Genomic DNA, 27,838 nt, shown 5'->3' with positions numbered 1-27,838 from the left:
TGCCATTTCTGCACTGTTTTTCCAGGAAGGCCCCTCTCTTAGGGGCGGGTTGGTTCTGGAAAATCAGTCTTTCCTGTGTCATTGCTGGGCAGACAGATTAACCTGGTGAACAGTTATTCCCATTATCTTTTCTCTCGTAGCTACCATCTGCTCTTTGCAGTCTTCCAGCATTCTCTTTAAAACCAGCTAAAGTTACTTAGTTTTCAATCCAAAGATGAAATTTTTCTTGGCTGGTTTGAATATGGTTGCATCAGCTGTGTTTTAAGAATTTTGGCTTTGGATTTTTCCTTTTGTTTAAAATAGTACAATGGGGGTGATTAGGGCAAGATGTTCACTTTCTACTTAAAAAAAATAATAAAGTGTACTTTTTATTGTGCTCCTATCTCTTAACAAAAAGAAGAGGCTCAACTCAGAATTTGGCAGACTTACCGCCCTCTCTGAGGCAGGAGAGCCAAGCCAAGGCTGAAGAAAGAAATGATTAAGGATTTAGAGGTTGGAAGGGTTTAGAATTACATGGCCAGGCTGCACACTTCAGAGAATGTATTCAGCTTATTTTCATAGGCCGATGAGTCCACTTCTGCAGGAGCCAAACCAGTGGACTCAGATTTTCAGTTTGAGAAAATGTCTTCTTTTTTCGTTCTCTTCCCTTTTTCTGTGTTCTCTTCTCTTCCTCGTTTCATCTCTTTCTCTTTTCTTCATTTCTCTAAAGCTCCAGGAAATTAAATTTAAAGACTTGTGCCTTCGATCCTAAAATGGGAAATGAGAAACCCTTAAATGCCAGGAAATTCCAAAGATAAGGTCCCTACAGCAGCACTTGGTTGTGTATGTTCTGTGGCATGCATGGAATAACTCTGGCAGGAATGCCTTAAGGCCAACATTTAACAAGGAAAGTTGCAACTTTGTACGTGTAAGCAGTGTCCTGAATTCCCATGTATCTATATGCCCCAAATGTTTGAACTGGAATGCAGATTTTTAATTTTAGTTTAAGTTGATCCTATGACAGTTTTTATATCTTTATGAAACCAAATAACAATGTTGACCAGAATTTCAGCTTTTCAACTGATTATTTTGGCATTGTATGGATTCAGCCTTTTCTTGGAGCTTTAGCGTACAACTTGCAACTTTTGGAGAATGTGAAGTCTTGGTCATTATATAGCTGCCAAATCACATGCCTGCTATTATTGATTCAATAATTTCTATCTTCTGTAGGACTGACAGGGATCCCCAGAGTCATCTGGCCAGACAGCAACCCTCCGCTATTACCCACTTAGTGGCTAGGTTAATTTACCAGCCACGCTGCAGTCTGTCCCTGTCATTATGAGTCTGTCCCAGTCAACGTGATGTGAGGCGACTCTAACTGCCATGTCTAAAAACAGAGTGTTTAGGGGGCGCCTGGGTGACTCAGTCAGTTAAATGTCCTAATCTTGGTTTCAGCTCAGGTCATGATCTCAGGGTCATGGGATTGAGCCCTGTGTGGGGCTCCATGCTCAGCAGGAAGTTGCTTTGAGATTCTCTCTCTCTCTCTCTCTCTCTCTCTCTCTCTCTCTCTCCCTCTCTCCCTCTCTCCCTCTCTCCCTCTCTCCCTCTCCCTCTCCTTCTGCCCTTCCCTTCCTCTCTCTCTCTCAGATAAATAAATATTAAAAAAAAAAAAAACTCGAGTGCTTAAAATCTTCAAAGGGGAAAATTGTTAGATTAAGATTTTTGTGTCCAGGGACTCCTGGGTAACTCAGTGGTTGAGCATCTGCCTTTGGCTCAGAATGTGATCCCAGACTCCCGGGATCGAGTCCCACATCAGGCAGGAATGCCTTAAAGACTTAGAGCAAAAGATACCTGAAAGCATTAGAAAATTTTGATTTTGTAAATTCATTTATTTTAATGGTGGTTGCATTAGAAAACAAAGAGATGAGAATAGAGGACAGTTGTTATTCTACAATAGAGCAGTGACTGTCATGTCTTCTTTCCCATTGGAAGTGGAAATGGTTAGATGTTAGACATAATTGTGGATAGAGATGGTTTTTCTTCTGACATTTCTGTTTGGGATTCAGGATAGAGATAAGCAGAAACCCCTGAGTAGGAGTAGCAATCAAAGGAGGGGGGTCACCAATAAGAGTGTGAGCTGAGCTAACATAAGCATTCTCCCTCTTGGCCCCCTACTCTGATCACCTGGTGGCATGAATGCCCTTCCTGAGGGTGTGGTGGGACATGGGAAAGAGCTGCGTGTGGTCACTGGGGATGGAGGTAAGAAGAGAGTCTGTGGCAGCTCAAGGTGGATGAGGAAATTAGAGGATGGTTTTTACAGTTTCTAGCCTATCTGAGTGGTGTTTTAAGCGGTAGCTAGGTCCCAGGCTGTCCAAGCTCATTTAAGTCATAGCGGAAAACAATCCTGGGGCATATGTGTTCAAAACAGTGGACTAAAAATTAGCTCCAAGAATACAGCTGCCATGTATGTTAAAATATATATATATATTAAAAATATATAATATATATATTATATATATATTTACCCTAAAGGAGGAATAAATGAGAAACAGTAAATTTGGCCATTAAAAGCAGCTTTTAAAATATTCATTATTTTATTTTATTTTTCTTAAAGATTTTATTTATTCATGAGAGAGACATAGAGGCAGACACCGGCAGAGAGAGAAGCAGACTCCCTACAGAGAACCTGGTGTGGGACTCGATCCCAGGACCCTGGGATCATGCCCTGAGCCAAAGGCAATGAACAGAATAGCCTGAGACCCTGGCCTCATGGATCTTACAGACTAGTAAAAGAAGCACACAGCTGTGCAGTTACGGAACTAACTCATTTCTGCGAGAAAGCCCCTGGTGCTTTGGGGATGTTCAGTAGGGGTATCTTGCCTGTCAGGGAAATAGGAGCAGACTGGGGAGGATGTGGCATTCAGATTGAGGCCTGAGGTTCCCAGGCAAGGAAGAAGGTGTGAGATGGGTATTCAGTTTTGAGAAACAGTTGAAGGTCCAGGGAGCAAGGAAGACTTTAGTGTGCTGGAAGCCCTGAAGGCAGGAGTGTGGCCAGAGGAGTCAGGGAGGGTGTGAGCTGAGGCCTACCCATCTTCTGCAGCTCACTCTGGAAGAGTCCCACGGACCAGGCAAGGATTTGGGCTTACCACTTAAGAGGAATGGGGAACATTTAGAAGTTTTGTTTTGTTTTTTTTTTTTCATTTAGAAGTTTTTAAGAAGGGAGGAGTCCCAACCTGATTTGCATTTGTCAAAAGCCAACTGGGAGGGGCACCAGTGAATAGGGTGGGTGGCTGTGGGGTGGAAGGGTGAGGAGATATTGGGGTTAGTCTGTGGTGGAACTGCAGTGAGGACTGAGGGAAGTGGTGGGGACTGGGGATACTTTGCTGGTGGTACTCTTATTAATTGGTTAGATATGGGTGCTAATGGAAAAGGGGGTTTGAACAGGACTCCCACATTTAAGGCATAAATATTTGGACAGATGGTGATGACCTTTGCTGAGGAGCACTGGAAGAGGAGCTGGTCCTCATTGGGGAGGGGGAGGGAGAGGCTGAGTTCAATTTTTGATTGATTAATTTTGAGATTCCTATGGATCATTCAAAGTGTGGGATGAGCTTTTAAGTTAGTATTTCATTTACAAAAATATGGAAAAGTCACAGATAACCTCCAGAATACTACTTGAAATCACAGTATTTGGCATTGGTTGTCAAAATTGGGCTATTACCTAAGTTATAACCCATGGCAGCAAACTTTAGTGGACCAACTGGATCATTCCAGTATCTCTAAAACTAAGAAGTACCATAATCACATGATAATTTGAGGGCCCAAGAAGCAAACTCAGGCTAAGAGGAGATTACAGCCCTTTACCAGGCCAGGGGCTCCCCAAAGGCAGGGACTTCTTGCCTTTGCATCACGAGCTTTGGGCTTAGCTAAACTCCAGAAGGTGCTTATTAAACATATGGCTGGATATGGAACAAATGTGGAAATGTTTAAACGAGAGAAGCCACTTTGGATGTGGTTATTATTAGCCTTTTGAAATTTCCTTTTTCTCAAGGTTAATATGTAAATAAAGGTATTAAAACCTTTTTGTGACTATAGCTTTCCTCCTGGGGTGACTTATTTCCATGCTCTATTTGGGGCTGGTACTGTTAAGGGCACCATTCTCCAGCCAGACTTCCTGTGTTCTGACTCTGGCTCTGCCACTCTCCCCATGTAACCTTGAGCCATCCAACCTATCTCTGTTTCTTATGTATAAAATATGTGTAGTAATAGTAATTCTTCATAAGGTTGTTGCAAAGTTTGATTGCTAATCCAGGTGAAGCACTTAGTACTTATTAAATGTTGAGTGAATGATTCTGTGGTCTCTGTGAACAGTTTGCAATCTTCCTTACCAAATCTCAGTAGTTTGCATGCTAGAGACTCTAGCTAACATTATCTGGTTAATTTAGCAGAGGAAATCCAGGAGTCGTGTCCCATTCTAGGCCAGTAACTTCACTCTGCTCTGGGCCACAGACTACCACACCTCCAGCCCCAAGGAGCTGCCAGCATCTGGGTTAATAGCATCCCTGACTAGGGAGTATTTGAGGGAGGGCACACAGCACAACACAATCCCATCCTAGAGAAAACAACTCAGACCTGCTTCCCACCCCCCAAATCCCATCTCCTGGAGCTCTGAAGCTTAGTCCTTCCTCTCTTGGCTGGACACCCCAAGGGGAGGAAGGAAGGAGCTCATGGAGAGATAGCCCTCCCTTTGCAGCATGAGCTCCTGTGAGTGAGTCAGGCAGCCCAGGGCATGAGTGACAGTTTTAGCCTCATGGCCTGACTTAAGGCCATGTGGACCTAGGCCGGAAGCCCGGAGCTTTGTGTTCCTGCCCTAAGTGCTAAGTTCAGGTTCATAAGGAAGCAAGGGTGAGGTAGAGATAAGGGGTGATGAATTCAGATGTTGAAATATGAAGTTTATTTATTTTTTATTATTTTTTAAAGATTTTATTTATTTATTCGTGAGAGACAGAGAGAGAGAGAGAGGCAGAGACACAGGCAGAGGGAGAAGCAGGCTCCATGCAGGGAGCCCGACGTGGAACTCCCATCCTGGGACTCCAGGATCATGCCGTGGGCTGAAGGCGGTGCTAAACCGCTGAGCCACCCAGGGATCCCCCAGAAATAGGAAGTTTAGAATCTAAAAAAGAAAAACCAAAAAAAGAAAAGAAAAAGAAAAAGAAAAAAGAAAAACCTTGGGAAACGCCTACAGCCCAGCTAGAGGGAGAAGACCAGGAAGAAGGCTACCAGTGAAGGCACAGGAAGTTGTCTGAGAGGGGAAGTAGCAGGCAGGCAGCCTTGCACTCAGTTCCTCAAACCCTGGTGGGGGACCTGCGGGCCTGTGTTTGCAATCCTTTGCTGAACTAATACTTCCATAAAATACAATAAAAAAGAATGGCTAGAGAAATGACATGAAAAAAGACAACATTTTACAAGCTTCGGTTGTCTTTTAAAAATTTATTCTGCAAAAAAAAAAAAAAAATTATTCTGCCAAATTGCTTTAAAAGTTTTCCTACACAGGGGCAGCTGGCTGATTCAGTCTGTAGAGCATGCGACTCTTGATCTTGGGGTGGTGAGTTCAAGCCCCATGTTGAGTATAGAGATTGCTTAAAAAAAAAAAAAAAAAAAAAAAGAGCACAGCTTGGGTGACTCAGCGGTTTAGCGCCCGCCTTCAGCCCAGGGCTTGATCCTGGAGACCCAGGATCGAGTCCCACCTCGGGCTCACTGCTTGGAGCCTGCTTCTCCCTCTGCCTGTGTCTCTGCCTCTCTCTCTGTATCTCTCTGTGTCTCTCATGAATAAATAAATAAAATATTTTTTTAAAAGAAATTTTTAGAAAGTTTCTAAATACTTATTCTCAATTTTTTTTATTTTAATAAATTAATTTTTTATTGGTGTTCAATTTACCAACATACAGAATAACACCCAGTGCTCATCCCGTCAAGTGTCCCCCTCAGTGCCCGTCACCCACTCACCGCCACCCCCCGCCCTCCTCCCCTTCCACCACCCCTAGTTCGTTTCCCAGAGTTATGAGTCTTTATGTTCTGTCTCCCTTTCTGATATTTCCCACACATTTCTTCTCCCTTCCCTTATATTCCCTTTCACTATTATTTATATTCCCCAAATGAATGAGAACATACACTGTTTGTCTTTCTCCAATTGACTTACTTCACTCAGCATAATACCCTCCAGTTCCATCCACGTTGAAGCAAATGGTGGGTATTTGTCATTTCTAATGGCTGAGGAATATTCCATTGTATACATAAACCACATCTTCTTTATCCATTCATCTTTTGATGGACACCGAGGCTCCTTCCACAGTTTGGCTACTGTGGACATTGCTGCTAGAAACATCGAGGTGCAGGTGTCCTGGCGTTTCATTGCATCTGAATCTTTGGGGTAAATCCCCAGCAGTGCAATTGCTGGGTCGTAGGGCAGGTCTATTTTTAACTCTTTGAGGAACCTCCACACAGCTATTCTCAATTTCTATACCTATCTCACTGGCACACCAGCCCTGGCCCACAGATTGCACCTTGAGCTCTGCTCCCTGATGCTGTGGAAACCAAGTGGCCTCGTGTAAAGAAAGGCCCCAGGAAGTAGTTAGGGTTTACAAGAAACTAACTGGTGACCTTCAGGGAGCAGTTTCAGAAAAGGGATGTAAGCAGGTCCCAGGGTGGGAAGATAAAGGGAAATAAAACCAGTGAGCTCTAGTAAAGGAGTAGTCAGACTGCGCCAGCTGTTCCCTCCTCTGCCCAGCCCACCAACCCATGCCAGTTTAAAATTGTTGGCAAAGAAGGTGACAAATCGCAGAACCACAACGGTCTTTTCTTTCAGTGAAAATTTCTAGAGGAAACCCATGCATGTTTAAAGGGGGAAAGAGGCTTGACTAGAGGGAAGGATTTAAAATGCAAGAAATCCCCAGGGTCTCCTGGTAGCTCAGTCGATTGATCAATTGAGCTTCTGACTCTTGGTCTCAGCTCAGGTCTTGGTCTTTAGATTATGAGTTTGAGGCCTGCATTGGGCTCCACCCTGGGCATGGAGCCCACTTAAAGAAAAATTTTTTTTAAATAAATAAAATGTGGGCAGCCCTGGTGGCTTAGCGGTTTAGCGCTGCCTTCCACCCAGGGCGTGATCCTGGAGACCTGGGATCAAGTCCCACGTCGGGCTCCCTGCATGGAGCCTGCTTCTCCCTCTGCCTGTTTCTCTCTCATTCTGTGTGTGTGTGTGTGTGTGTGTGTGTGTGTGTGTGTGTGTGTGTCTAATAAACAAATAAAAAATCTTTCAAAATAAATGAATAAATAAAATGCAAGAAATTCCCAAAGCTTAGAAAGCAGGCAAATAGCCCCTGCCTGGCTCTGCAGTCTCCTCATACAGCACTCACCACCTTATCCCTGCAGCACAGCCTTGTTGAATGTCTGTGTGTTCTCTCTACAAATGCACCAAGTTCCCTGTGGACACAGGACCTTCACAGGTGCCATTTCCTCTTCTTGGAACACTGTTTCCCAGGCTGACGTCTTTTTCTATCCTCCAGGTCTCAGCTTTAATGAGTGACTTTGTCAGCGTGGTCTTCCCTGATGCATCCCCAACCTCCTTGGTAGTCTTACTTGTAGCCCCATTCTTTTCCATCATTCAGTTTCTTTTCTTTTTATTTTTTAAAGGTTTTATTCATGAGAGATCAGAGAGAGAGAGAGAGAGAGGAAGAGGCAGAGACACAGGCAGAGGAAGAAGCAGGCTCCGTGCAGGGAGCCTGATGTGGGACTCGATCCCGGGATTCCAGGATCACGCCCTGGGCTGAAGGCAGCGCTAAACTGCTGAGCCTGAGCCACCCAGGCTGCCCCATCATTGAGCTTCTTAACACAGTTTATTATTCTGTTTATTTGTGCATGCTCTGGTTGAACATCTCTCTTCCTCCCTGGAACGTAAGCTCTTGGAGGGCACTGTTTTAGTCACTCCTTATTTATTGAACCCTGAGTACAGTGCTTCTTCCCAGCAAATGTTCAACATAAAACATTTGCTACATAAATAATCACTAGCACTACAGTGGTAATAGTAATAGCTAACATTTGTTGCGTGTTGGTTAGGTGCTAAGGACTTTACAAACGTTCTCTTTTCTATTCTTTGGACAATCTTAGGAGATAATTACTGTTTTTCAAATCAAGACAGTGAGTTTCAGCCCAGTTAAGTGGTTTGTCTAAGATTAAAAGGCTTGTGAATGAAGGATCTGGGATCTGTATGCAAGTTTGTTTAATCCCCAGGGGCCAGGGCAGCCCAGGTGGCTCAGCGGTTTAGTGCAGCCTTCAGCCAGGGTGTGATCCTAGAGACCCGGGGATTGAGTTCCACATTGGGCTCCCTGCTTGGAGCCGGCTTCTCCCTCTTCCTGTGTCTCTGCCTCACTCTCTCTGTGTCTCTCATGAATAAATAAATAAAATCTTTTAAAAATAAAAAAAATAATCCCCAGGGGCCAGAGAGATTGGAATTGTGGGTAAAGAAGTGAAGACATGACACATTTCTAAGTAGTCAGCTGAAGTTTACCATTAAGCATGTGTAGGACACTGGGCTAGATAGACATGTGTGCCCAGAGTAAGAGAGAAGAGCCATGACTCCTGAGCCGTGGGAGGGTTATGACTGTCCTATACCAGAAGTGAAGGTTTGGGACCCAGTCATGGCCAGCTGGGGGATGTGCCCTGATGAGTGATGAGACTACATGTTCACCTAAATTCCATTCAAGGAAGGCCCGAGTGTGTTCAACACAAATTAATGACGAGTCTGCTGGAAGTAGATGAGCCTCCAGAGCCTGAGTGGGCAGTGCTGTTCTGCTCCAACTCAGGGAAGTTGTGGGTTACTTTGGAGAAGGATAGGGAGAGAAGAGAAAAAAGAGGAGGTAGACTGAACTGGTAACATGGCTGAGGTTTTGTATATTTCACAATATGGTCTACCTCCTTCAGGACCTCCCAAATGTTCAGTAAAGCTACAGAAGTCATAGAAACTCAAGGTGAGCAGCTGTGTGTGTGTGTGTGTGTGTGAGAGAGAGAGAGAGAGAGAGAAAGAGAGAGAGAGAGAGAGAGCAAGAGCAGGGGCTGAACTTTGCATTTAGGTCAGCACCAGCAGGCCAGGGACAGCCCCTGTGAATGTAGGTGGGGCAATAACACAGAGTGAGCTGGGCCACAGACAGAGACCCAGCCACATTTGCACAGATCTCTGAGGGGCAGGGTGGGATAGGATGTCTCAGCTGGCCTCTGGGTTTCATTCTGATAATAACCACTCAAATGAGAGAAGTGGGGAGGTGCCCAGGCCTCTCTGGTCTGCTCTGAACTGGACATTGCCACTCCTTTCTGATCATGAGTTTGTGCTCTATAAACATGGCAGAATATTTAAAAAGTCCAGAAAAGTAAAAGTGAAGTCACGAGCCATTCGTCAGTCCTGAGATAGTATATTTCATTTGCTTTCCTTCTTTTTCTTTTCTATGTATATATTTGCTTTCAAAGTTGGGATTGTACTTTATATATATACTTTGCTCCCTTTACTCAGTGTAGCAGCGTAAACATTCTCTCACATAAAAGCTGTACCTCTTATTTAGGGTTTTTCATACCTTCTTAAAAGAAACAGAGTTGATTTCAGTAATAGGAATTTTTGTAGGAATAAAATTGGTGTATAATCTCTGGACCAGTCTAATTTGATTCAAGTTCTTGTTTGTTTTTCTCCCATCTTGTACAAACCAGAAAGTCCTATGAGTTTGAAGACTTGTTGCAGTCTTCCTCTGAGAACAGCAGGGTGGACTGGTATGCACAGACTAAATTGGGGCTCACACGCACTTTATCAGAGGAGAACGTCTATGAAGACATCGTAGGTAAGAGGCCCACATGCCTGTGAATGGGGATGGCTTTGTGTTAAATGGGAGAGAGGGATGGGTCTGAGGGCTTGAAACGCACATATACATGCACACACAGTCTCAAAGAAATATGTATACTCAGATGAATGTGGGAGCCGGTAGGGGTGTGGGAGAGTGACCCATGGAGGGATGTATGAGAGCCTGGAGCTGGAAGGGGAGTGGAAAGGCTGGTGATGAAAGGCCACAGAGGCAGCATGATGGTGGGACACATTGGAGACTGGAGCCTCAGTAGCCAAGATTGAACCTTGGCTCTGCTAGATTAGCTGTATGACAGTGAGCTGGGGACTCAACTTCTCTGAACTTCAGTTCTCTCATCCATATGATAAAGATGACAACTACCTGGTAGGGTAGAGGATCAGAGAAAATGAAATGTAATGTACTTCGCCCAGTAAACTGTAGGATTACCAAATGAAAGAAAACTCAGGCCACTACCCTCTTCCTCCATCTGCGGAAGTGAGCAATAACAGGGCATCAAAATTCAGATGAAAACGAATGTCCACTCTGAAAAAAAAAAAAAAAAAAACCTTTGGCCTTAATTCTTTTAAATTCTAAAATGGAGCTAAACCTTGGTGACTCAGAATGGAATCTACACCTAAGAATGAGTCTACATCTAAGAATGAGGACATGGCAAGTTTCCCCTGTGACAATCAGGGTCCAAAAGGAAGGGGGTGAATAGATACCAAGACATCAGATGTCCCCACAAGGAGAGACTTAAGATATTGGGTAGATATCTAAGGAGGAAAACTCCTTAATGTTCTGTTCCTGATTTGTTGCTTTTGATCACAGATCCGCCAATGAAGGAAAACCCTTATGAGGATGTTGAGTTACATGGTCGCTGCCTGGGGAAGAAATGTGTTTTGAACTTTCCTGCTTCTCCTACTTCTTCCATTCCTGACACACCCTCCAAGGTATGAGTCCCCAGGAGAGCAGTGTGGGGCAAGGAGTACCCAACGCTATGGCCCTGAGCAGCCTGGAGTTCTGAGTTATCCAGGGATGTCAGGTCACCCTTGCTGCTGGGCTCCTGGATGTGCATATTAGCTGCCTGCCTGCTCTCCTGTTTCTAGTTTTCCTGGAACCCCTCTGCTCAACCAAACATTCTAAAATACTATTTTAGCTTCTGGGTCAAAATTCTCCCCAAATTGGGTAAATAAGATAGTATGCCCATATTATACAATTGTAAAGAAGAATGTCCTGCCGTAAAGCAAACTCTGAAATACGAGATTGAATGTTCTGGTGCAGAAACAGTACTTTTATAGCGTGCTACCATTTGTGGGGTTTTAAATAGATAAATATACATATATGCAAGCTCATATGAGCATCAGAAAATGGATACATCTGTGGAGTTGTCTTGAGAGGTCAAGGTAGAAAACTTGACATTTTCTATAGAATGTCCCTTTCAACATTGTGGAATTCTGTACTATGTACATACAGATAATATAACATACTCACATACATGATCATTTCAACGCATTGCCTACAGGACTGAATTCCTATTCCTTAGCTTGGCGTTAAAATAATCCTTCATAATTGATCCCTGGGCACCGATTCCTACCTAATTTCCTACATACAAAAGCTTCCCTCCAGCAAAAGCCTATTAATTGCTCCTCTGATATTAAAGGCTCAGGATTGGCAAATGTTTCCTCTAAAGGACCAGAAAGTAAATACAGAATCTCTGTTGTAATTACCCAGTGCTGCCATTGTAGTGTAGAGCAGTCACAGACAATATGCAAACAAGTGAATGTGCACTGTATCAATAAAATTTTAATTATGAACATCAAAATTTGAATTTTAAATAATTTTCACATGGCATGAAATATTACTTATTTTCCGACCATTTAAAAATGTAAGAACTGGGGGGATCCCTGGGTGGCTCAGAGGTTTAGCGCCTGCCTTTGGCCCAGGGCGTGATCCTGGAGTCCTGGATTGAGTCCCGCATCGGGCTCCCTGCGTGGAGCCGGCTTCTCCCTCTGCCTGTGTCTCTGTTTCTGTCTCTCTCTCTCTGTGTGTCTCTCATGAATAAATAAATAAAATCTTTTAAAAAATAAATAAAAATGTAAGAACTGGGATGCCTGGGTGGCTCAGTGTTTGAGCGTCTGCCTTCGGCCCAGGGCATAATCCCAGGGTCCTGGGATCAAGTCCCATATCGGGCTCCCTACATGGAGCCTGCTTCTCCCTCTGCCTTTGTCTCTGCCTCTCTCTCTCTCTGTCTCTCATGAATAAATAAATAAAATCTTTAAAAAAAAATGTAAGAACTATTCTTAGGTCATGCCCTATATAGAAACAGATGGTGGACCAGGTTGTATTTTGCCCAGCCCTGTGCTAGGTCATTTCTAAAACATTTTTTTTAATTTTTATTTATTTATGATAGTCACACAGAGAGAGAGAGAGAGGCAGAGACACAGGCAGAGGGAGAAGCAGGCTCCATGCACCGGGAACCCGACGTGGGACTTGATCCCAGGTCTCCAGGATCGCGCCCTGGGCCAAAGGCAGGCGCCAAACCGCTGCGCCACCCAGGGATCCCGCTAGGTCATTTCTACATCTGCCCTTGGTTCTTGCCTTTCTCTCCCCATCCTCTAAGGCCCAGATCAATCATTCCTCCTTCAGGAAGCTTCTAGGCCATTCCAACCCCTGGAACTTCTTCCCCTCTTACTCAGTGGGCTAAAGTATTCATTTTATACCAAACTGTGTATATCGCATTATGAGATCCCTTACTTTGATGATTTGAAATCTGATTTAAGTGGTGTAATGTATCTTAAAAACATCTTCCCAGCTGCATTATGAATTCCTCAAGCTCCTCAGTATTCTCTTTGTGTCCCCTGTAAGTAGTTGTACAATGTGTAGAGTTCAAGAAATTAGGTAAAGGAAGGCCAAATCTAGGCTGCGAGTGTCACTTCAAATCCATTGCAAGGATCTACTTCCAGCCTAAGTTAAAAAGCCATCTTCCTCTCTGGGTCCCGTACAAGGACGGCATTTGCAGACGGGTGGGGGTTCTGCACATGAGGCATGTCTTTTGTGCCCAGTGCTCACACAGGGAGTCTTTCTGCCACCAGTCTTCCTGAGGAGAGTTAAAGGCAGAATCCATCATTAAGGGTGGATCTCACCTAACCAAACTGATTACTGTCCTTGCCGAAGCCAGTTAACTGCTATTTTGTTCTTCCTATGGGAGAGCATTCTCGTGAATAATCCAGCACAACAGATAATAAGAGACAGCTCCTACTTGCCTCTGACATGTATTTTATTTTATTTTATTTTTAAAATTTTATTCATTCATTCATGAGAGACAGAGAGAGGGAGAGGCAGAGACGCAAGCAGAGGGAGAAGCAGGCTCCATGCAGGGAGCCCAATGTGGGACTCGATCCCAGGACTCCGGGATCACACGCTGGACTGAAGGCAGGCGCAAAACCACTGAGCTACCCAGGCATCCCCCTAACATGTATTTCCATTGGATATAGAAGCCTTCAAAATTCAGGAAATCCTGCATTTCCCACAGTGGATAAACCTGGCTTAACAGAAGAAAAGCTATCACGACTTGGTCTGTCCTTTTGTGTTCCACCTGGCTCTCCCCTACTCTCCTCTTCATGCCAGGAATGTGCTGCTCACCTCTTAGGAACGGTGAACAACATCTGCCCAAAGCCTCTGTGCAGTCAGAGCCGGGTGCTCCTCCCAAATGTCAGAAAATAAGGACTTAACAGCCCTTTTCTTCTCCTTTTTGCCAGCCTGGAGAAAACCCAGGTCCTCTGTCACCAGAACAGCCAAACACAGTAGGTAATCACGTCAACAAGAGTTTGAAGTCCAGATGCAGCTGTCCTGCAAAAGGATAATCCAGTTGCCCAGTGTATGTGTCTGATTGCCACCAATACTTGCAGGCTGCTTTCAGCCCTTTGCAAATCATCAGCAGGACTCCATGTCCCTACTCATTCCTCTGCTCTCCCACATCTGGGTGTCTGGTTGGTGCCCCCCTCCTGGGGGACAGCTGCAGACTTCACCACTTCCTCTGTTTAGCTCATCAGATATTCATGGAGCATCTGCCGCATCTGGGCTGCATCTGGGACCTTAGAACTTACAGAAGCAGCCTCTCTGTGGCACTCTCCTCTGTCAACCTCTGAAAGGTAGTATGAAATCTTTTGGGATTTTCATTTAATAAGATTGTGCCCAGTCCCAGTACAGAGGTCAGGGTCAGCTGGACAGACAGAAAGAAGCAATTGTGTAGTTGGGGCCGGTGCTGATGCTTTTTCAACACAACGCAAGCTCCTGAGAAGGGGCCATTTTCTTTTCTTGCTATGTGTTACCCACCATTCCCACACCTAGAGTAGCACAGTAAATGTGCTAGGAACTAATTTTTATAATAAAGGAAATCTAAGCTAATAGGACAATTTTTTTTTTTTTTAAGTAGGCTCCGTGCCTAGTGTGGAGCTCAATGTGGGGTTTGAACTCAAGACACTGAGATCAAGACCTGGGCTTAGAGTCTGTTTTTTTTTTTTTTTTTTTTTTTTTTTAAGATTTTATTTACTTATTCATGAGAGACACAGAGAGAGAGAGAGAGAGGCAGAGACACCAGGCAGAGGGAGAAGCAGGCTCCATGCAGGGAGCCTGGCGTGGGACTCGATGCCAGGTCTCCAGGATCAGGCCCTGGGCTGAAGGCGGCACTAAACCGCTGAGCCACCTGGGCCACCCACCGGGATGCCTTTAAAGTTATTATTTTTTTAATAAGTATAAAGTTATTTTTAAAAATAATTTCGGGACGCCTGGGTGGCTCAGTGATTGAGCATCTGCCTTCGGCCCAGGATGTGATCCTGGAGTACCGGGATCAAGTCCCACATTGGGCTCCCTGCATGGAGCCTGCTTCTCCCTCTGCCTATGTCTCTGCCTCTCTCTCTCTCTGCGTGTCTCTCATGAATAAATAAATAAAATCTTAAAAAAAAAATAACTTCATCTCATCACAAAAATTTATTATCTTTTTTAAAAGATTTTATTTATTTATTAGAGAGCACACGGGCAGGGAGGAGGGGTAGAGGGAGAGGGAGAAGCAGACTCCTTGCAGAGAAGGGAGCCTGATGTGGGACTTGATCCCAGCACCCTGGGATCATGACCTGAGCCAAAGGCAGATGCTTCACTGACTAAGCCACCCAGATGCCCCACAAAAAAATGTTTAAATACTGAAAAGTGTAATGAATATAAAACTCATCCATAGTTAAGGATCTTTTTTTCTATAATTGTTAGTGTGCATATGTGTGTGTACGTGTGTGTACATAAAGAAGACTTGGGATGGGGATGCCTGGGTGGCTCAACGATTGAGCATCTGTCAGGGTGTGATCCCGAGTGTCAGGATCGAGTCCCACATCAGGCTCCCTGCATGGAGCCTGCTTCTCCTTCTGCCCGTGTGTCTGCCTCTCTCTGTGTGTGTCTTTTGTGAATAAATAAATAAAATCTTAAAAAAAAAAAAGAATTGGGATGATGTATATATACTTTTGCTGGTCTTTTATATTTATCCTGAGCATTTTTCCCACATCGTTATTTTCTTTCTAAAAACAATTTTTATTGCCTGCCTGGCATTCCATTGTTTAAATGTAATGTCTGTCTTTACATTAGTATAATGTTCTAATTGTTGAAATGTGCATATATGCCTTCCTATCTATTTCTGTGTGTGTGTCCATGTATTCATGGAAATACATGTACCTGAGGGTGTATATGAACAAATGTGTGTGTTTGTAAGACTGACACCTGAGTCCTTGGAGGAGGTCTCTATTAAAGAGAGTAGGAATGAGGTTGAGATAGGTAAGAAAGATATTTTGGGATATTTTGTATCAAGGACCCTTTTGTTTTTTTAAAGATTTTATTTATTCATGAGAGACACACACACAGAGAAGCAGAGACACAGGCAGAGGGAGAAGCAGGCTCCATGCAGGGAGCCAGACGTGGGACTTGATCCCCCGTCTCCAGGATCAGGCCCTGGGCTGAAGGCGGCACTAAACCGCTGAGCCACCTGGGCTGCCCCAAGGACCCTTTTAGTTTGCTGACACCACTGTTTCCTGAAGCAGTAAGACAGGGACAATGGAGGGCAGGAAGGAGTTAAGCCATCAGCCACCATTTGCAGGCAGAAGGGTGAGTGAACCCGGGCTCAAGTCCAGGTCAGCTCCCTCTAGGGAGGTACACAGTTTCCCCCTCCTCCCCACCAGGAAGCCCCCTGGCCAGGGCCCATCACTCAATTCCCCAAAATAACTCATGGAGTTTCAACAGAGTTCTTGTCTGCTTTTCTTTCTTGGACACCACGGATCTTTTGCTGGATCCACTGTGAATCCAATATTTATAAGATTGGAGAGTCTCTGTGCCTCTGCAACAGGGCTAGGCCCCTCCCCCAAGTTTACTCCACAGAGACACAATGGGAATGGGCATATTATCATTAGGGCATATTGGTGTGAGGCTTTCTGATCAAAACCTGGAATCTTCTCTTTGCCACAACCTGACAGTCATCCCTTGGGTTCTACAGTATCTTTCCTTTTATACTATAGTTCAGATTTGGCAGCTACCACTGGTTGACTGGTTTTGTAAATAAAGTATTTCTGGAAAATGGCCATGCTCATTCATGCACGTATTGCGTATGGTGCTTTTGCACTGCAGTGGTGGAGTTGAGTAGTTGTGACAAAGCCTAATATATTTAGTTTGTCCTTTAAGAAAAAGCTTGCTGCCCCTTGCTAAGTCCAAGATTCACACCCTCACTTTCACAGAGGCCTTTCACAGACACTTTGATGTCATCATTGGTGTATGATATCTTCCATCTGTTCCGCTGCACTCATTCTGAGCCACGAGCACTCTGTGGTCGAATTTGCTCCTCCTCATTTATGTGCCTCTTCTGAGAGTGTGCTGTCTACCTGAGAATGAATGCTATACCCCAGAGCCCACTAGGTTCTCTGTTAACAATGAAGTAGCAGCTGAAATCCTACCCCTCATGAAAGCTCCTTGGACATTTGGGGGCTGATTCTGGGTGCTCAGGGGGGCACACCAGGGCCCCTTTTTCTGGCAGTGTCACCACTGGGGGATGCAGCCCACATAGGCTCCACCAGGTCTCTTGATACCCTTTAGAGAGCTACATGCCATGTTTTGATATCTTTCTGTTGTCTTTCTTCTCAGACCTTTTCAGAGGTCAAATCTTTGAACAAATACTATCACAACCTAAAAGTCTAATGAAAACAGATACCTGCTTTTAGCCAACAATTTGTTTTGTTTTGTTTTTTTAAGATTTTATTTATTTAATCACGAGAGACAGAGAGAGAGAAAGAGAGAGGCACAGGCAGAGGGAGAAGCAGGCTCCATGCAGGAAGCCCAACGCGGGACTCAATCCCGGGTCCCCAGGATCACATCCTGGGCTGAAGCCAGTGCTAAACCCCTGAGCCACCAGGGTTGCCCTTTGCCAACAATTTGATACGTGATTCTAATGCAGTGAAAGAATTGGGGCCATTTCCTTGGACTTCACTGCAGATGGAACTTGGTCTATAAGAAAGCTTGTTATTATACTTCTTCTTTGTGCTAGTTTAATTATTAAGATGCCCACAGTGAGCAAACCATACTGGCTTTTTCTACTCAGGGCTTGTGTTGCCAAGCAATTGATAGCTCTCCATAGATTCATGATACAAACATTAGAGCAGGCCACTTAGAAAAGCTAGGAGTCTTTTATTTTTTTAATTTAATTAATCAATTTATTTATTTATTTATTTTTAAGAATTTTATTTATTTATTCATGAGAGACACACACAGAGAGAGAGGCAGAGACACAGGCAGAGGGAAAGGGAGAAGCAGGCTCCATGCAGGGAGCCTGATGTGGGACCTGATCCCGGGTCTCCAGGATCACACCCTGGGCTTCAGGCGGCGCTAAACCGCTGTGCCACCAGGGCTGCCCAAGCTAGGAGTCTTTATTCCCAGGAATCTTTAAAAAGAAAAGGTTCTGGAATTATTGATACATACTATTTGGAACTGTACAAGAATTGAGAAATCAATGGAACAGAATAAGACTGTTCTATAAGAGTTTAAGATAGAGTAAATGTGGCCTTGTAAACTGATAGCAAAAGGGGCACCTGGGAGACTCTATTGATTAAGTGTCTGCCTTTGGCTCTGGTCATGATCCCAGGGTCCTGGGATGGAGCCCCATGTAGGTCTCCCTGCTTAGCAGGGAGTCTGTTCTCCCTCTCCCTCTACCCCTCCCCACCCCCACCCCTGTTTGTGCTTTCTTTCTCTCTCAAATAAATAAATAATATTTGGTAACAAAAAGCCTTGTTCATTAAATGGAATAGCGTTAACTTAGCTTGGAGAAAAAAATCAGTTTAGACTACAAGCAATAGGGATCCCTGGGTGGCGCAGCGGTTTGGCGCCTGCCTTTGGCCCAGGGCGCGATCCTGGAGACCCGGGATCGAATCCCACATCGGGCTCCCGGTGCATGGAGCCTGCTTCCCCCTCTGCCTATGTCTCTGCCTCTCTCTCTCTCTCTCTCTCTCTCTCTCTCTCTGTGACTATCATAAATAAATAAAAATTAAAAAAAATTAAAAAAAAGAAAAAAGAAAAAAAAGAAAATCCAAAAGAAAATGAAATTAAATACATATTAAATGTCTAAAAAGATACAGATTTTCTAGGCTAAGAGAGACAAGATTAAATCAGTCACAAAGGAAAAGTTGAACAGTTTTCACATATAAAAATTTCACATAACCCCCCCAAAAAAAACCCAAAACACTTGCAGCAAAATTGACAAATAGTTCATAGTTTTGTTTTGTTTTTTTTTAATCCAAAATCTGTTTATTGGGATAGTGTCCCACTCTTCTTGATTCAGGGAGCTTTTAGTGCTGCTTCCGCCTGAAAGAGCATCCTTCTGTAAGTCTTGCTTTTCCTCCCGTGGGCTGGCAGAGGACTGTGGAGTGGGCAACACATAGAACTATGGTCTGTGCGTGGCTGAAGATGGTGGTGATTTAGTAGCATCCCAGGCACTTCATTCACATCCATGAAGTAGGAGTTGGGGCTCTGCACCAGGTGCTTCTTCTTGAATTTCCTCCTCTTCTCTTCCGGGGACAGGTGCAAGAGGTCCTTCATGAGGGGCATGTTCTTGTGGGAAGGTCATCACTACCAGAAAGGCATATAGTTCATAGCTTAAAGCTCATCCACATTAATAAGAAAAACACTGGGATCCCAAAAGAAGGCAAAGAACATAAATAGTATAATAAAGAAAAAAGCAGTTAGCATATTAAAGTATGAAAAAATGTCCATGTCATAAGAGAAAAACATATATTGAATGGCTGTTGTATATCTGGTATTTTGCCCGGTGCTTAAATACCTTTTCCCCATATAATTCATTAATTCATTTTTAAAAAGAGACTTTGCAGTTATAATTATACTATCATACAATGTGCATCCTGGAAGTTCTTTAAGGAAATGGATAGTCCAGAAATTTTAAAATTTTATCTATTTTTTATTTCCATGTTAATATATTCATATGGTTCAAAATTTAAGGAGTATGAAAGATACACAGTGAAAAATCTTCCTCTCGCCCCTGACCTTCCATTTCTGTCCTGCAGAACAACCACTGTTAGTTTATGTATCCTTCAGAACTATTCTATGCATACACCAGTAGGATAGCTCCTGAAAACACACACAAATATCAGCATGGTATGCTGGCTGTCCTACACCTTGCTTCTTATGCCTCATGATATGCATCTGTCAGAACCTTCTGTATCAGTACATTCAGATTTTTTACACCTGCCTTGTATTTCACGGTGTGGAGGACCATAACTTACTTGACCAGCATCTGCTGATAGACATCTAGATTGTTTCCAGTATTTTGTGTTTGCAAACCATTTCACAGTGTACAGTTTACCTTACACAATGTAGCTTGCCTCATACAATGTAACTTTACACAAGTATATATCAGTAGGTCCCATTCCCACAGGTAGAATTGCGGAGTGAAAGGGTATATGCATTTGTAATTTTGTTGACACTGCTTGATTGCCCTCCATAGAACTGTACCAATTTCCAGTCCCACCAAAATTTTATGAAAGTGTGAAAGGGACTATTTCCCTCACTTTCACCAATCCAGTGAGTTATCAGATTTACCTTTGCTAATCTTTAGTGAAAAATGTCTCTATGAATTTTAATTTTATGAATGAAACTAAGAATCTTTTCTATATCTAAGCATCATTGTATTTCTTTTCCTATAAATTTTCCAATCCTGGGGTGCCTGGGTAGCTCAGTGGCTGAGTCTGCCTTTGGCTCAGGTTGTGATCCCAGGGTCCTGCGATTGAGTCCCTCTTTTTTTTTTTTTTCAAAGATTTTATTTATTTATTCATGAGAGACACAGAGAGAGAGAAAGAGGCAGAGACATAGGCAGAGGGAGAAGCAGGCTCCCCTCAGGGAGCCCAGTGTGGGACTGGATCCCTGAACTCCAGGATCACACCCTGATCATGAAAGCAGAGCTTAACTGCTGAGCCATCCAGGCATCCCAATAAATAAAATATTTAAAAAATTTTTTTCCAGGCTTATTTTTACCTGTTTGTCTTTTCATTAATTTGTAGTATTTTTAGAAAAATAAATTCTCCAAGTTGCAGGATTTTCTGTGGCTTTTTTTGTTCTTTTGTGTTTTGCCAGGTTTTTTTTTTTTCCTTTGACATTAAAGTGGCTCGTTTTTAGAAATAAGACTCTGAGCCTTAGGGAGTGAAACTCCTTGTATAGGAGGCACTCACCTTATCAAGGGCAGGGTCAAAGCTGGGCTTAGGTCTCCTCCCTCACAGTACAGTGAGTCTTGTTTTCAGAATACCCAATTTGTACAGGTAAGGGATTGAGCCAGTGAATTGTCACTTATTTATTTATTTTTAAATTTTATGTATTTACTTACAAGAGACACAGAGAGAGGCAGAGACGCAGGCAGAGGGAGAAGCAGGCTCCATGCAGGGAGCCTGACGTGGTACTCGATCCTGGGTCTCTAGGTTCAGGCACTGGGCTGAAGATGGCGCTAAACCGCTGAGCCACCCGGGCTGCCCTAATTCTCACTTATTTAAAAAGAGGGACTGGATTGGCTTTGCATCCATTATCCTAAACAAACTCATATATCCTGGGAAGAGAGACCAGCTTTCTCTCTCCATCTCGTGGTCTGTATCACTGGCACCCCCAGTTATCTCCCGGTTAGGCCCGTTGTATTTATTTGCTCTTCTTTTCTCTTTTCCCTTCCCAGCAGTCATTGGCCAAACCTGCTTTTTTCCGGCAAAATTCAGAGAGGAGGAACTTCAAACTGCTGGACACCAGGAAGCTGAGTCGGGATGGATATGGGTCACCTTCCAAAATCAGCCCTCCCTCCACCCCCAGCAGCCCTGATGACACTTTCTTTAACCTTGGAGACCCGCAGAATGGCAGGAAGAAGAGAAAGATACCCAAGGTAAGACTTGCAACAAGCTTTGTGTACAGATACACACTTGCCCTTCACTACTGAGAAAGGCTTCAGAGGAGTCTGGGCAAAGAACAACTCTCTTCTACCTGCTTCATCACAGGCCGGGTAGACACTACCGTGAAACTAGCAGACTGGGCTATCTGGGCTTTTGTCATTATTACTGTGGTCCTGTAGCCTTCCCCTTAGCCATTTCCTCTCCCAGCCTAAACTCTCAGGAGCCTATACTCATGATCCCAGATCATGTTTCCAAAGCCTGGTCTCAAAAGGCCACTTCCTCCTCCTTCACAGCCTCAAAAAGTAGAGCTGTATTCATCATGCTCTGAGTCACACTTTGGTCAACACCAGCTGCAGAGGCAGTACCATGTGGAGCCTGTGCTCTGAGGCGGCACTTGTCAAAACTACATCTTTCCTTGCTCTTTTCAGTCCCAAAGGTAAAATGTGCCCAGTGGCACATATGCATCCTAATACGGCTGCTATTGATTCAATTCCCTTTTGCTCTGTTCCAGCCCTCCATGCTGGTCCCTCTTCATTGGCCGCTTTGGTACCAACTTCCTATGGGAACTTTTAGAGTAGAGATTCTTCATTTCTGAGTACATGGATGGATGGATGATGGATGGATGGATGGATGGATGGGACTTAGGGATCATGAAATTATAGAAGGCTTTGGGGAGTTTGGAGGGATAGAGAGGAGAGGATTATCTGTAGATTTCATCAGATTTCTCACAGCGGTGCATTGACCTGAAAGTCATGGGACATTTACAAGCTGGTTCCTCCCAGCAGTTTGGTTAATTGTAATTTCACTCCTACCACACCTATCCCCAACTTTCTCATTCAGGTGAAGTTGAGTCACTTCGATCATCAGAGTCCATTCTGAAGAGTAAGGGCAGCTAGGGTCAGATGGTTGAGAAAAAGACCTATAACCTGCAGCCTGGTTGGAGGGGGGTTGCAGGTGGAACAGAAGAAAAGGCACCTTGCTTTTTTTTTTGCTCATGAAGGCAGGCAGAAGACCCAGGCGGGCCTTTATGCCTTCCACGTTTGGCCTTGTCCTGCCCAGGGTCCAGGGCTTGGAGCAGGTTGCATATTGATTATTTGATGCTTCCTGAATGAGCTCTACTAATATGTGGATCCTAGTCTCTTTCAGCAGAGATTCACTCCCGTGCCTCCCACCCAATGCCCTCCAGAGTCACTGTCCTGTGCCATCATGATAGCTGCTCCAGGGGCTCCCGAAGTGTGGCCTCCCTAGCCACTCCCTTAACTGCCCTTCTGCTTGTTCTGGCACCATTCATAGGTATCCATAATGTCAAAATCCTACAGTTGTGGAATAATTAAAAGTGGCTATTAACGTCCATACTGCCAGCCTCATCATTATTTTAGCAAATTAAACGGAGAAAAATGGATTAGCTGTTGGGTTAAAAGACCTTTAACACAGCTCTAAATTTGAGTATGCGATTCTTTTTTTTTAAGTTTATTTATTTATTTATTAGAGAGAGAGAGAGAGAGAGAGAGAGAGAGAATGTAGGGGGAGGGGTAGAGGAAGAGGAAAAATCCTAAACAGACTCCCTGCTGAGCACAGAGCCCAGCTCAGGGCTCCATCCCATGACCTTGAGATCATGACCTGACCCAAAATCAAGAGCTGACACCTAATTGACTGAGCCACCCAGGTGCCCCCTAGTACAGAACACTTTTAAAACAACAAAACTTGGAGCAGCCTGGGTGGCTCAGCGGTTTTTTTTTTTTTAAGATTATTTATTTATTTATTCATAAAGACACAGACAGAGACAGAGACAGAGACAGAGACAGAGGCAGAGGCAGAGGCAGAGGCAGAAGCAGGCTCCATGCAGGGAGCCTGACGTGGGACTCGATCCCAGGTCTCCAGGATCATGCCCCGGGCTGCAGGTGGTGCTAAACCGCTGCGCCACCCGGGCTGCCCTGGCTCAGCGGTTTAGCACCACCTTCAGCGCAGGGCCTGATCCTAGAGACCCGGGATCGAGTCCCATGTTGGGCTCCCTGCATGGAGCCTGCTTCTCCCTCTGCTTGTATCTCTGCCTCTCTCTATCTCTGTGTCTCTCATGAATAAATAAATAAAATCTTTTTTAAAAATACAGTCATGGGCAGCCCCAGTGGTGCAGTGGTTTAGTGCTGCCTGCAGCCCAGGGCCTGATCCTGGAGACCCAGGATCGAGTCCCACGTCAGGCTCCCTGCATGGAGCCTGCTTCTCCCTCTACCTGTGTCTCTGTCTCTCTCTCTCTCTCTCTGTGTGTCTCTCATGAATAAATAAATAAAATCTTTAAAAAAATACAGTTATGTGAGAGCATGTTTAAAGTTTTTCTCTCTGGGGAAAATTTTTTAAATAAAAAGGAACAGAGGTTTATTGATTGAAGTATATATGGCTTCCATTTATTCTACTACCTGATTTAAAGTGAGAAAAACTCTCTGTCACGTCGTTCATTCTACTCACATGGCACTCATGAATTGTTTGATAGCTGTGAATGCATCTTGGTCCTTGCTATTAGCTTGTGAACTCCCCAGGAACAGATGCTATGTCTTATATCTTTTTATCCCTCACAGCTCCTAGCAAAACCCTTTGTACATAGGAGATGCTTAGTATTCATCCAACAAATTCACAATCAACAAATACTTGTTGAGTACCTACTAGGTGCCAGGCACTGTTCCACCCCATAGAGGCACTGTTACAGCAGCAAACAAAAGTGACAAAAATTCCCACCTGCATGGAGCTTACATCCTAATGTTCACTGTATTTTAACAAGTGGAAGGATGTTAACTATATTGTAGCTGTCTTCTGGCTAATTTTGGATAGCAAGTGGAGGTAATCCCAGCCTTCTCGCTACCCAGTGCTGCTCAGATGGTCTTTGGCATTGTTCCTACAAAAGGGGCCCTGCCTGGGAGGCTTTTTATTTTTGCTGTCTTTTACTTTTTTTGTTTTGTTTTGTTTTGTTTTTTCCTGAGGGGGCAAAGCCTGCTCCCAAACCACAGTAACATCCTGGCATCGAAGGGGGCGCAGCCATCACATAATTAGCCAATGAGATTGTCTCCCTGTGTTTCCGCTGGCTGCGTCAGTATATTTAGACATCAGCTGTTCGTACATCAGTGAGGATGGCAGCCTCCTCTAGTGTTCTCGAAGGTCATGTTCCTGTCTGGTATAAAAGAGGAGTTGAAAGATGCCAGTGGACCAATAAGAAGCAGCCCCTCCCTCCTTCTTTCCCTGGCCTTCCATAATCCCAGAAGAGAATGAGCAGCAAAGGAATCCCAGCTGCACATGGGGAGGAAGTTGCTAACACTGGCTTTTCTTTTCCCCGTGTCTGGCAGCTGGTGTTGCGAATCAATGCCATTTATGAGGCTCGGAGAGGAAAGAAACGTGTGAAGAGGCTGTCCCAGTCTCAGGAGAGCAACTCAGGAAAAGGTAGGACTCCCCCGCCCCTACTACCACCACCATCACCACCACCTGCCACGTCCCTTCTCCCCTAACAATGTGAAAACAGACTCTTCCTAAAAGAGGCTTCCTGTTGTTTTGGGTTGCTCACCACAGAGGAGAACAAACTGGTGCTTTGTAAATACCTCCTGTTGTCCTTGGGACAGCAAAGAGCCGAAGAGCCAAAGAGCCGGGAAGGAGCTCAGCCTGGTGGTGGGTCCTCTGTCCTATTTCATTGTCCATTGGTCAAGCAAGCCCAGCACTGCAAACTCTCACCCTGGGAGCCGCTGTCTTTGCTCAGCATGTATTAAAGGAGCCAGTTTCTGCTATATTATTGGATATAGGTACCATCTGAACCAGAGCCACATTAATTTGGAAATATATTTAGTTGAACAAAGACCTAGTTTGTCCATTAACATTTCGATGGACAAAAAGAAAATAGCCCCTCTGAAGTAGAAATCTTGGATTTGTGTCACTTCACACAGAAAGTTTCCTATATTAGAAAGAAAAACTCATGTGTGTAACTTTCTTCTCGTTGACTTTTTGTTTGTTTGTTGCTTGTTTTTCTTTCTAGTGACGGATGAGAACAGTGAGTCTGACAGTGACACGGAGGAGAAGCTGAAAGGTGAGATGACTGGTTGCCATGCAGGGGGCTGAGGAGCTACCCAGATGGTCCTTCCTGCTTCCTACCCAGATGGCACAGAGCGTACTTGCACAACCTTATTAGGGCAAGATGTGAACATCTGAGGGCATAGGGGACCCGCAGGGTTCACTGGGGCGTGGTCAGTGCTGAGTACGGGCCTGTTTGGTGGCTGAGCATGTGGCTCCAGAGATACAGGGTGGCTACAACTACAGTGGCCCCCCTTCTTGGTGCTTTCCACAGCTGTAGGGCACAGCACTGTTGGCCTGGGATTCCAGAGCCTCTTGTCCGATTCCCATGAAAATTGCTAGAAGGTCAGGAGAAAATCACTTAAGATCTCAGGGCCTCTAGTTCCTCATCTGTCAAATGAAGTCACTGCAATAATTGGTCTCTGTAGATCTAAGTTTGGTGACTTTGGTCCAGGCTTTAGTGAGTTTTCCATGATTTCTCAGACCCCAGGGGGAAGCCAAAGAAAGCCATAGTCCAGGACTACTGAGTGAGGTAAAATGGGGCCTATCTGGCCAATGGCCCAGCCTCACTCCTCTCTCATGCCCAGCTGCTCCCTGACCCACCTCTAGAATAAAGTAAGCCTGTTTCCATCACACAGAACAGTGGCAGGAGGGAAGGTGGGTGGGAGCTCCTGAGTTAGTCTTGGCTCTGCCCATTCTGTCAGGCAAAAGATTAGAGTTCCTCACTCCCAAAGTTCTGTGGTCTGGATTTTATCACATCCTACAAACTGAAAGTTGAGGGAAATGTGTGAGGGGAGGAGTCAGTGTCCCCACCCCCCCTGACGGAGAGACTCAAGGATCACTCAAGCCACTGCCCCAAGTCCACACAGCAAACCCCTGGCAGAGCAGAGCCCTGCAGTCCACCCTCCTGCACCCTGTTTAGCCTGGCAGCCTGTCCAGTGTTGCTCCCCAGAGTCTGGCAGGGACCCCAAACAAAGAGTTTCATACTAATGTGTTAAATGTGGGAACACTTTTTTAGGTTTGGAAGGAGTACTCTGAGCTGAGAACTACATAAGCTATCATCTCTCTGTGTAGTTCCATGTTGGAAAGCGAGTTGAGCCCAGGCACTCCCTCTCTCCCCAGCTCACAGCCAGCGCCTGGTCAATGTGAAGTCTCGCCTGAAGCATGCTCCCAGATACCCATCCCTTGACCGGGAGCTTATGGAGTACCAGCAGAGGCAGCTGTTCGAGTACTTTGTGGTTGTGTCACTGCACAAGAAGCAGGCCGGGGCTGCCTATGTGCCAGAACTCACGCAGCAGTTCCCGCTCAAGGTACGGGGTAGGCTTGGCTTCTGTGGCCTCTGTGGCCTGCAGAGGGACTGTGGCGTTCTTGCCAACATCTTGTTGGGACTCATGGTTCCCTGGAGATGTGGAAGTCTGAGGAGTGCTCCGTGTCTAGAAATTTGGGAAATGAGTCCTAATTAGGGTATATCAAATGAAAAAAGCTGCCCCTGGAGAATTTGGGAGGTCCCAGCAGGTGAGAGATTCAAAGACTCAAAAGTACCGACAAAAACACTTTCTCACTTCCTATGGTGACTATGCTGACCATGCCAACCTCATCATCCTCCCCATCTCCTTATCCACCCACATCTCTTCCCAGGCTACCTAGAAGCCTTTTTTCCCATCAGCCCCACACCTCTCCCCAGGGAGTATTGTGTTTGTGTCCATGCTAAATATCTGTACATGCACTGCATACCTCTGGATATATGCACTAGAATCCTATTCTATTCTAACATGGCTCATGGCTATGCAGATTTGGCTTTTTTTTTTTTTTTTTTAATTTGAGAGAGGAAGGGCAGCCTGGGTGGCTCAGTGGTTTAGCGCCACCTTCAGCCCAGGGCCAGATCCTGGAGGCCCGGGATCAAGTCCCACGTCAGGGTCCCTGCATGGAGCCTGCTTCTCCCTCTGCCTGTCTCTCTCTCTCTGTGTCATTCATAAATAAATAAATAAATAAATAAATAAATAAATAAATAAATAAAATATTTTAAAAAAAATTTTGAGAGAGGAAGAGAGAGAGAACATGAGTAATGGGAAGGGGGAGTGAGAGAGAAAGAGACCGAGAAGCCGACTCTCTGATGAGCAGAGTCCACCATGGGGCTTGATCCCAGGACCCTGGGATCATGACCCTAGCCAAAGGCAGGTGCTTAATGGACTGAGCCACCCAGATGCCCCTGTGGATTTGGCTTTAACATACATTAAATTAGACACCTAAAATGAAATGGCCTCAGTAAAGCCTCAAATGGCAACACCAATAATGTATAAATTATTTTTAGACTTTTTTTTTAAAGATTTATTTTTTTATTTATTTATGATAGACCGAGAGAGAGAGAGGCAGAGAGACACAGGCAGAGGGAGAAGCAGGCCCCATGCCGGGAGCCTGATGCAGGACTCGATCCCGGGACTCCAGGATCGCACCCTGGGCCAAAGGCAGGCGTGAAACCACTGA

The 27,838-nt window shown here is 44.7% G+C and overlaps 1 protein-coding gene and 1 pseudogene across 5 annotated transcripts in view; one reads left to right on the top strand and one right to left on the bottom strand.

The window, feature by feature from the left end:
- DENND2A (DENN domain containing 2A) overlaps positions 1-27,838 on the top strand; it is a 103,741-nt gene that overhangs the window by 37,400 nt on the left and 38,503 nt on the right. For 4 of the 5 annotated variants that reach the window (XM_055335185.1, XM_055335189.1, XM_055335184.1 and 1 more), the window contains exons 4-9: positions 9,730-9,857; positions 10,686-10,807; positions 21,103-21,303; positions 24,643-24,736; positions 25,320-25,370; positions 26,477-26,664. In XM_055335185.1, coding sequence (XP_055191160.1) covers positions 9,730-9,857; positions 10,686-10,807; positions 21,103-21,303; positions 24,643-24,736; positions 25,320-25,370; positions 26,477-26,664 — 784 coding nt within the window. The remainder of the gene's footprint in view (positions 1-9,729; positions 9,858-10,685; positions 10,808-21,102; positions 21,304-24,642; positions 24,737-25,319; positions 25,371-26,476; positions 26,665-27,838) is intronic. The other variant, XM_055335188.1, reaches the window with a different exon arrangement.
- LOC129515941 (40S ribosomal protein S27-like) lies at positions 18,722-18,986 on the bottom strand (annotated as a pseudogene).

This window comes from Nyctereutes procyonoides, unplaced genomic scaffold, assembly GCF_905146905.1.
Source record: "Nyctereutes procyonoides isolate TBG_1078 unplaced genomic scaffold, NYPRO_anot_genome, whole genome shotgun sequence".
Classification (NCBI taxonomy): Eukaryota; Metazoa; Chordata; class Mammalia; order Carnivora; family Canidae; genus Nyctereutes; species Nyctereutes procyonoides.
Note: the sequence above shows the minus strand (reverse complement) of the source record. Positions and strands in the feature narration are given on the sequence as shown.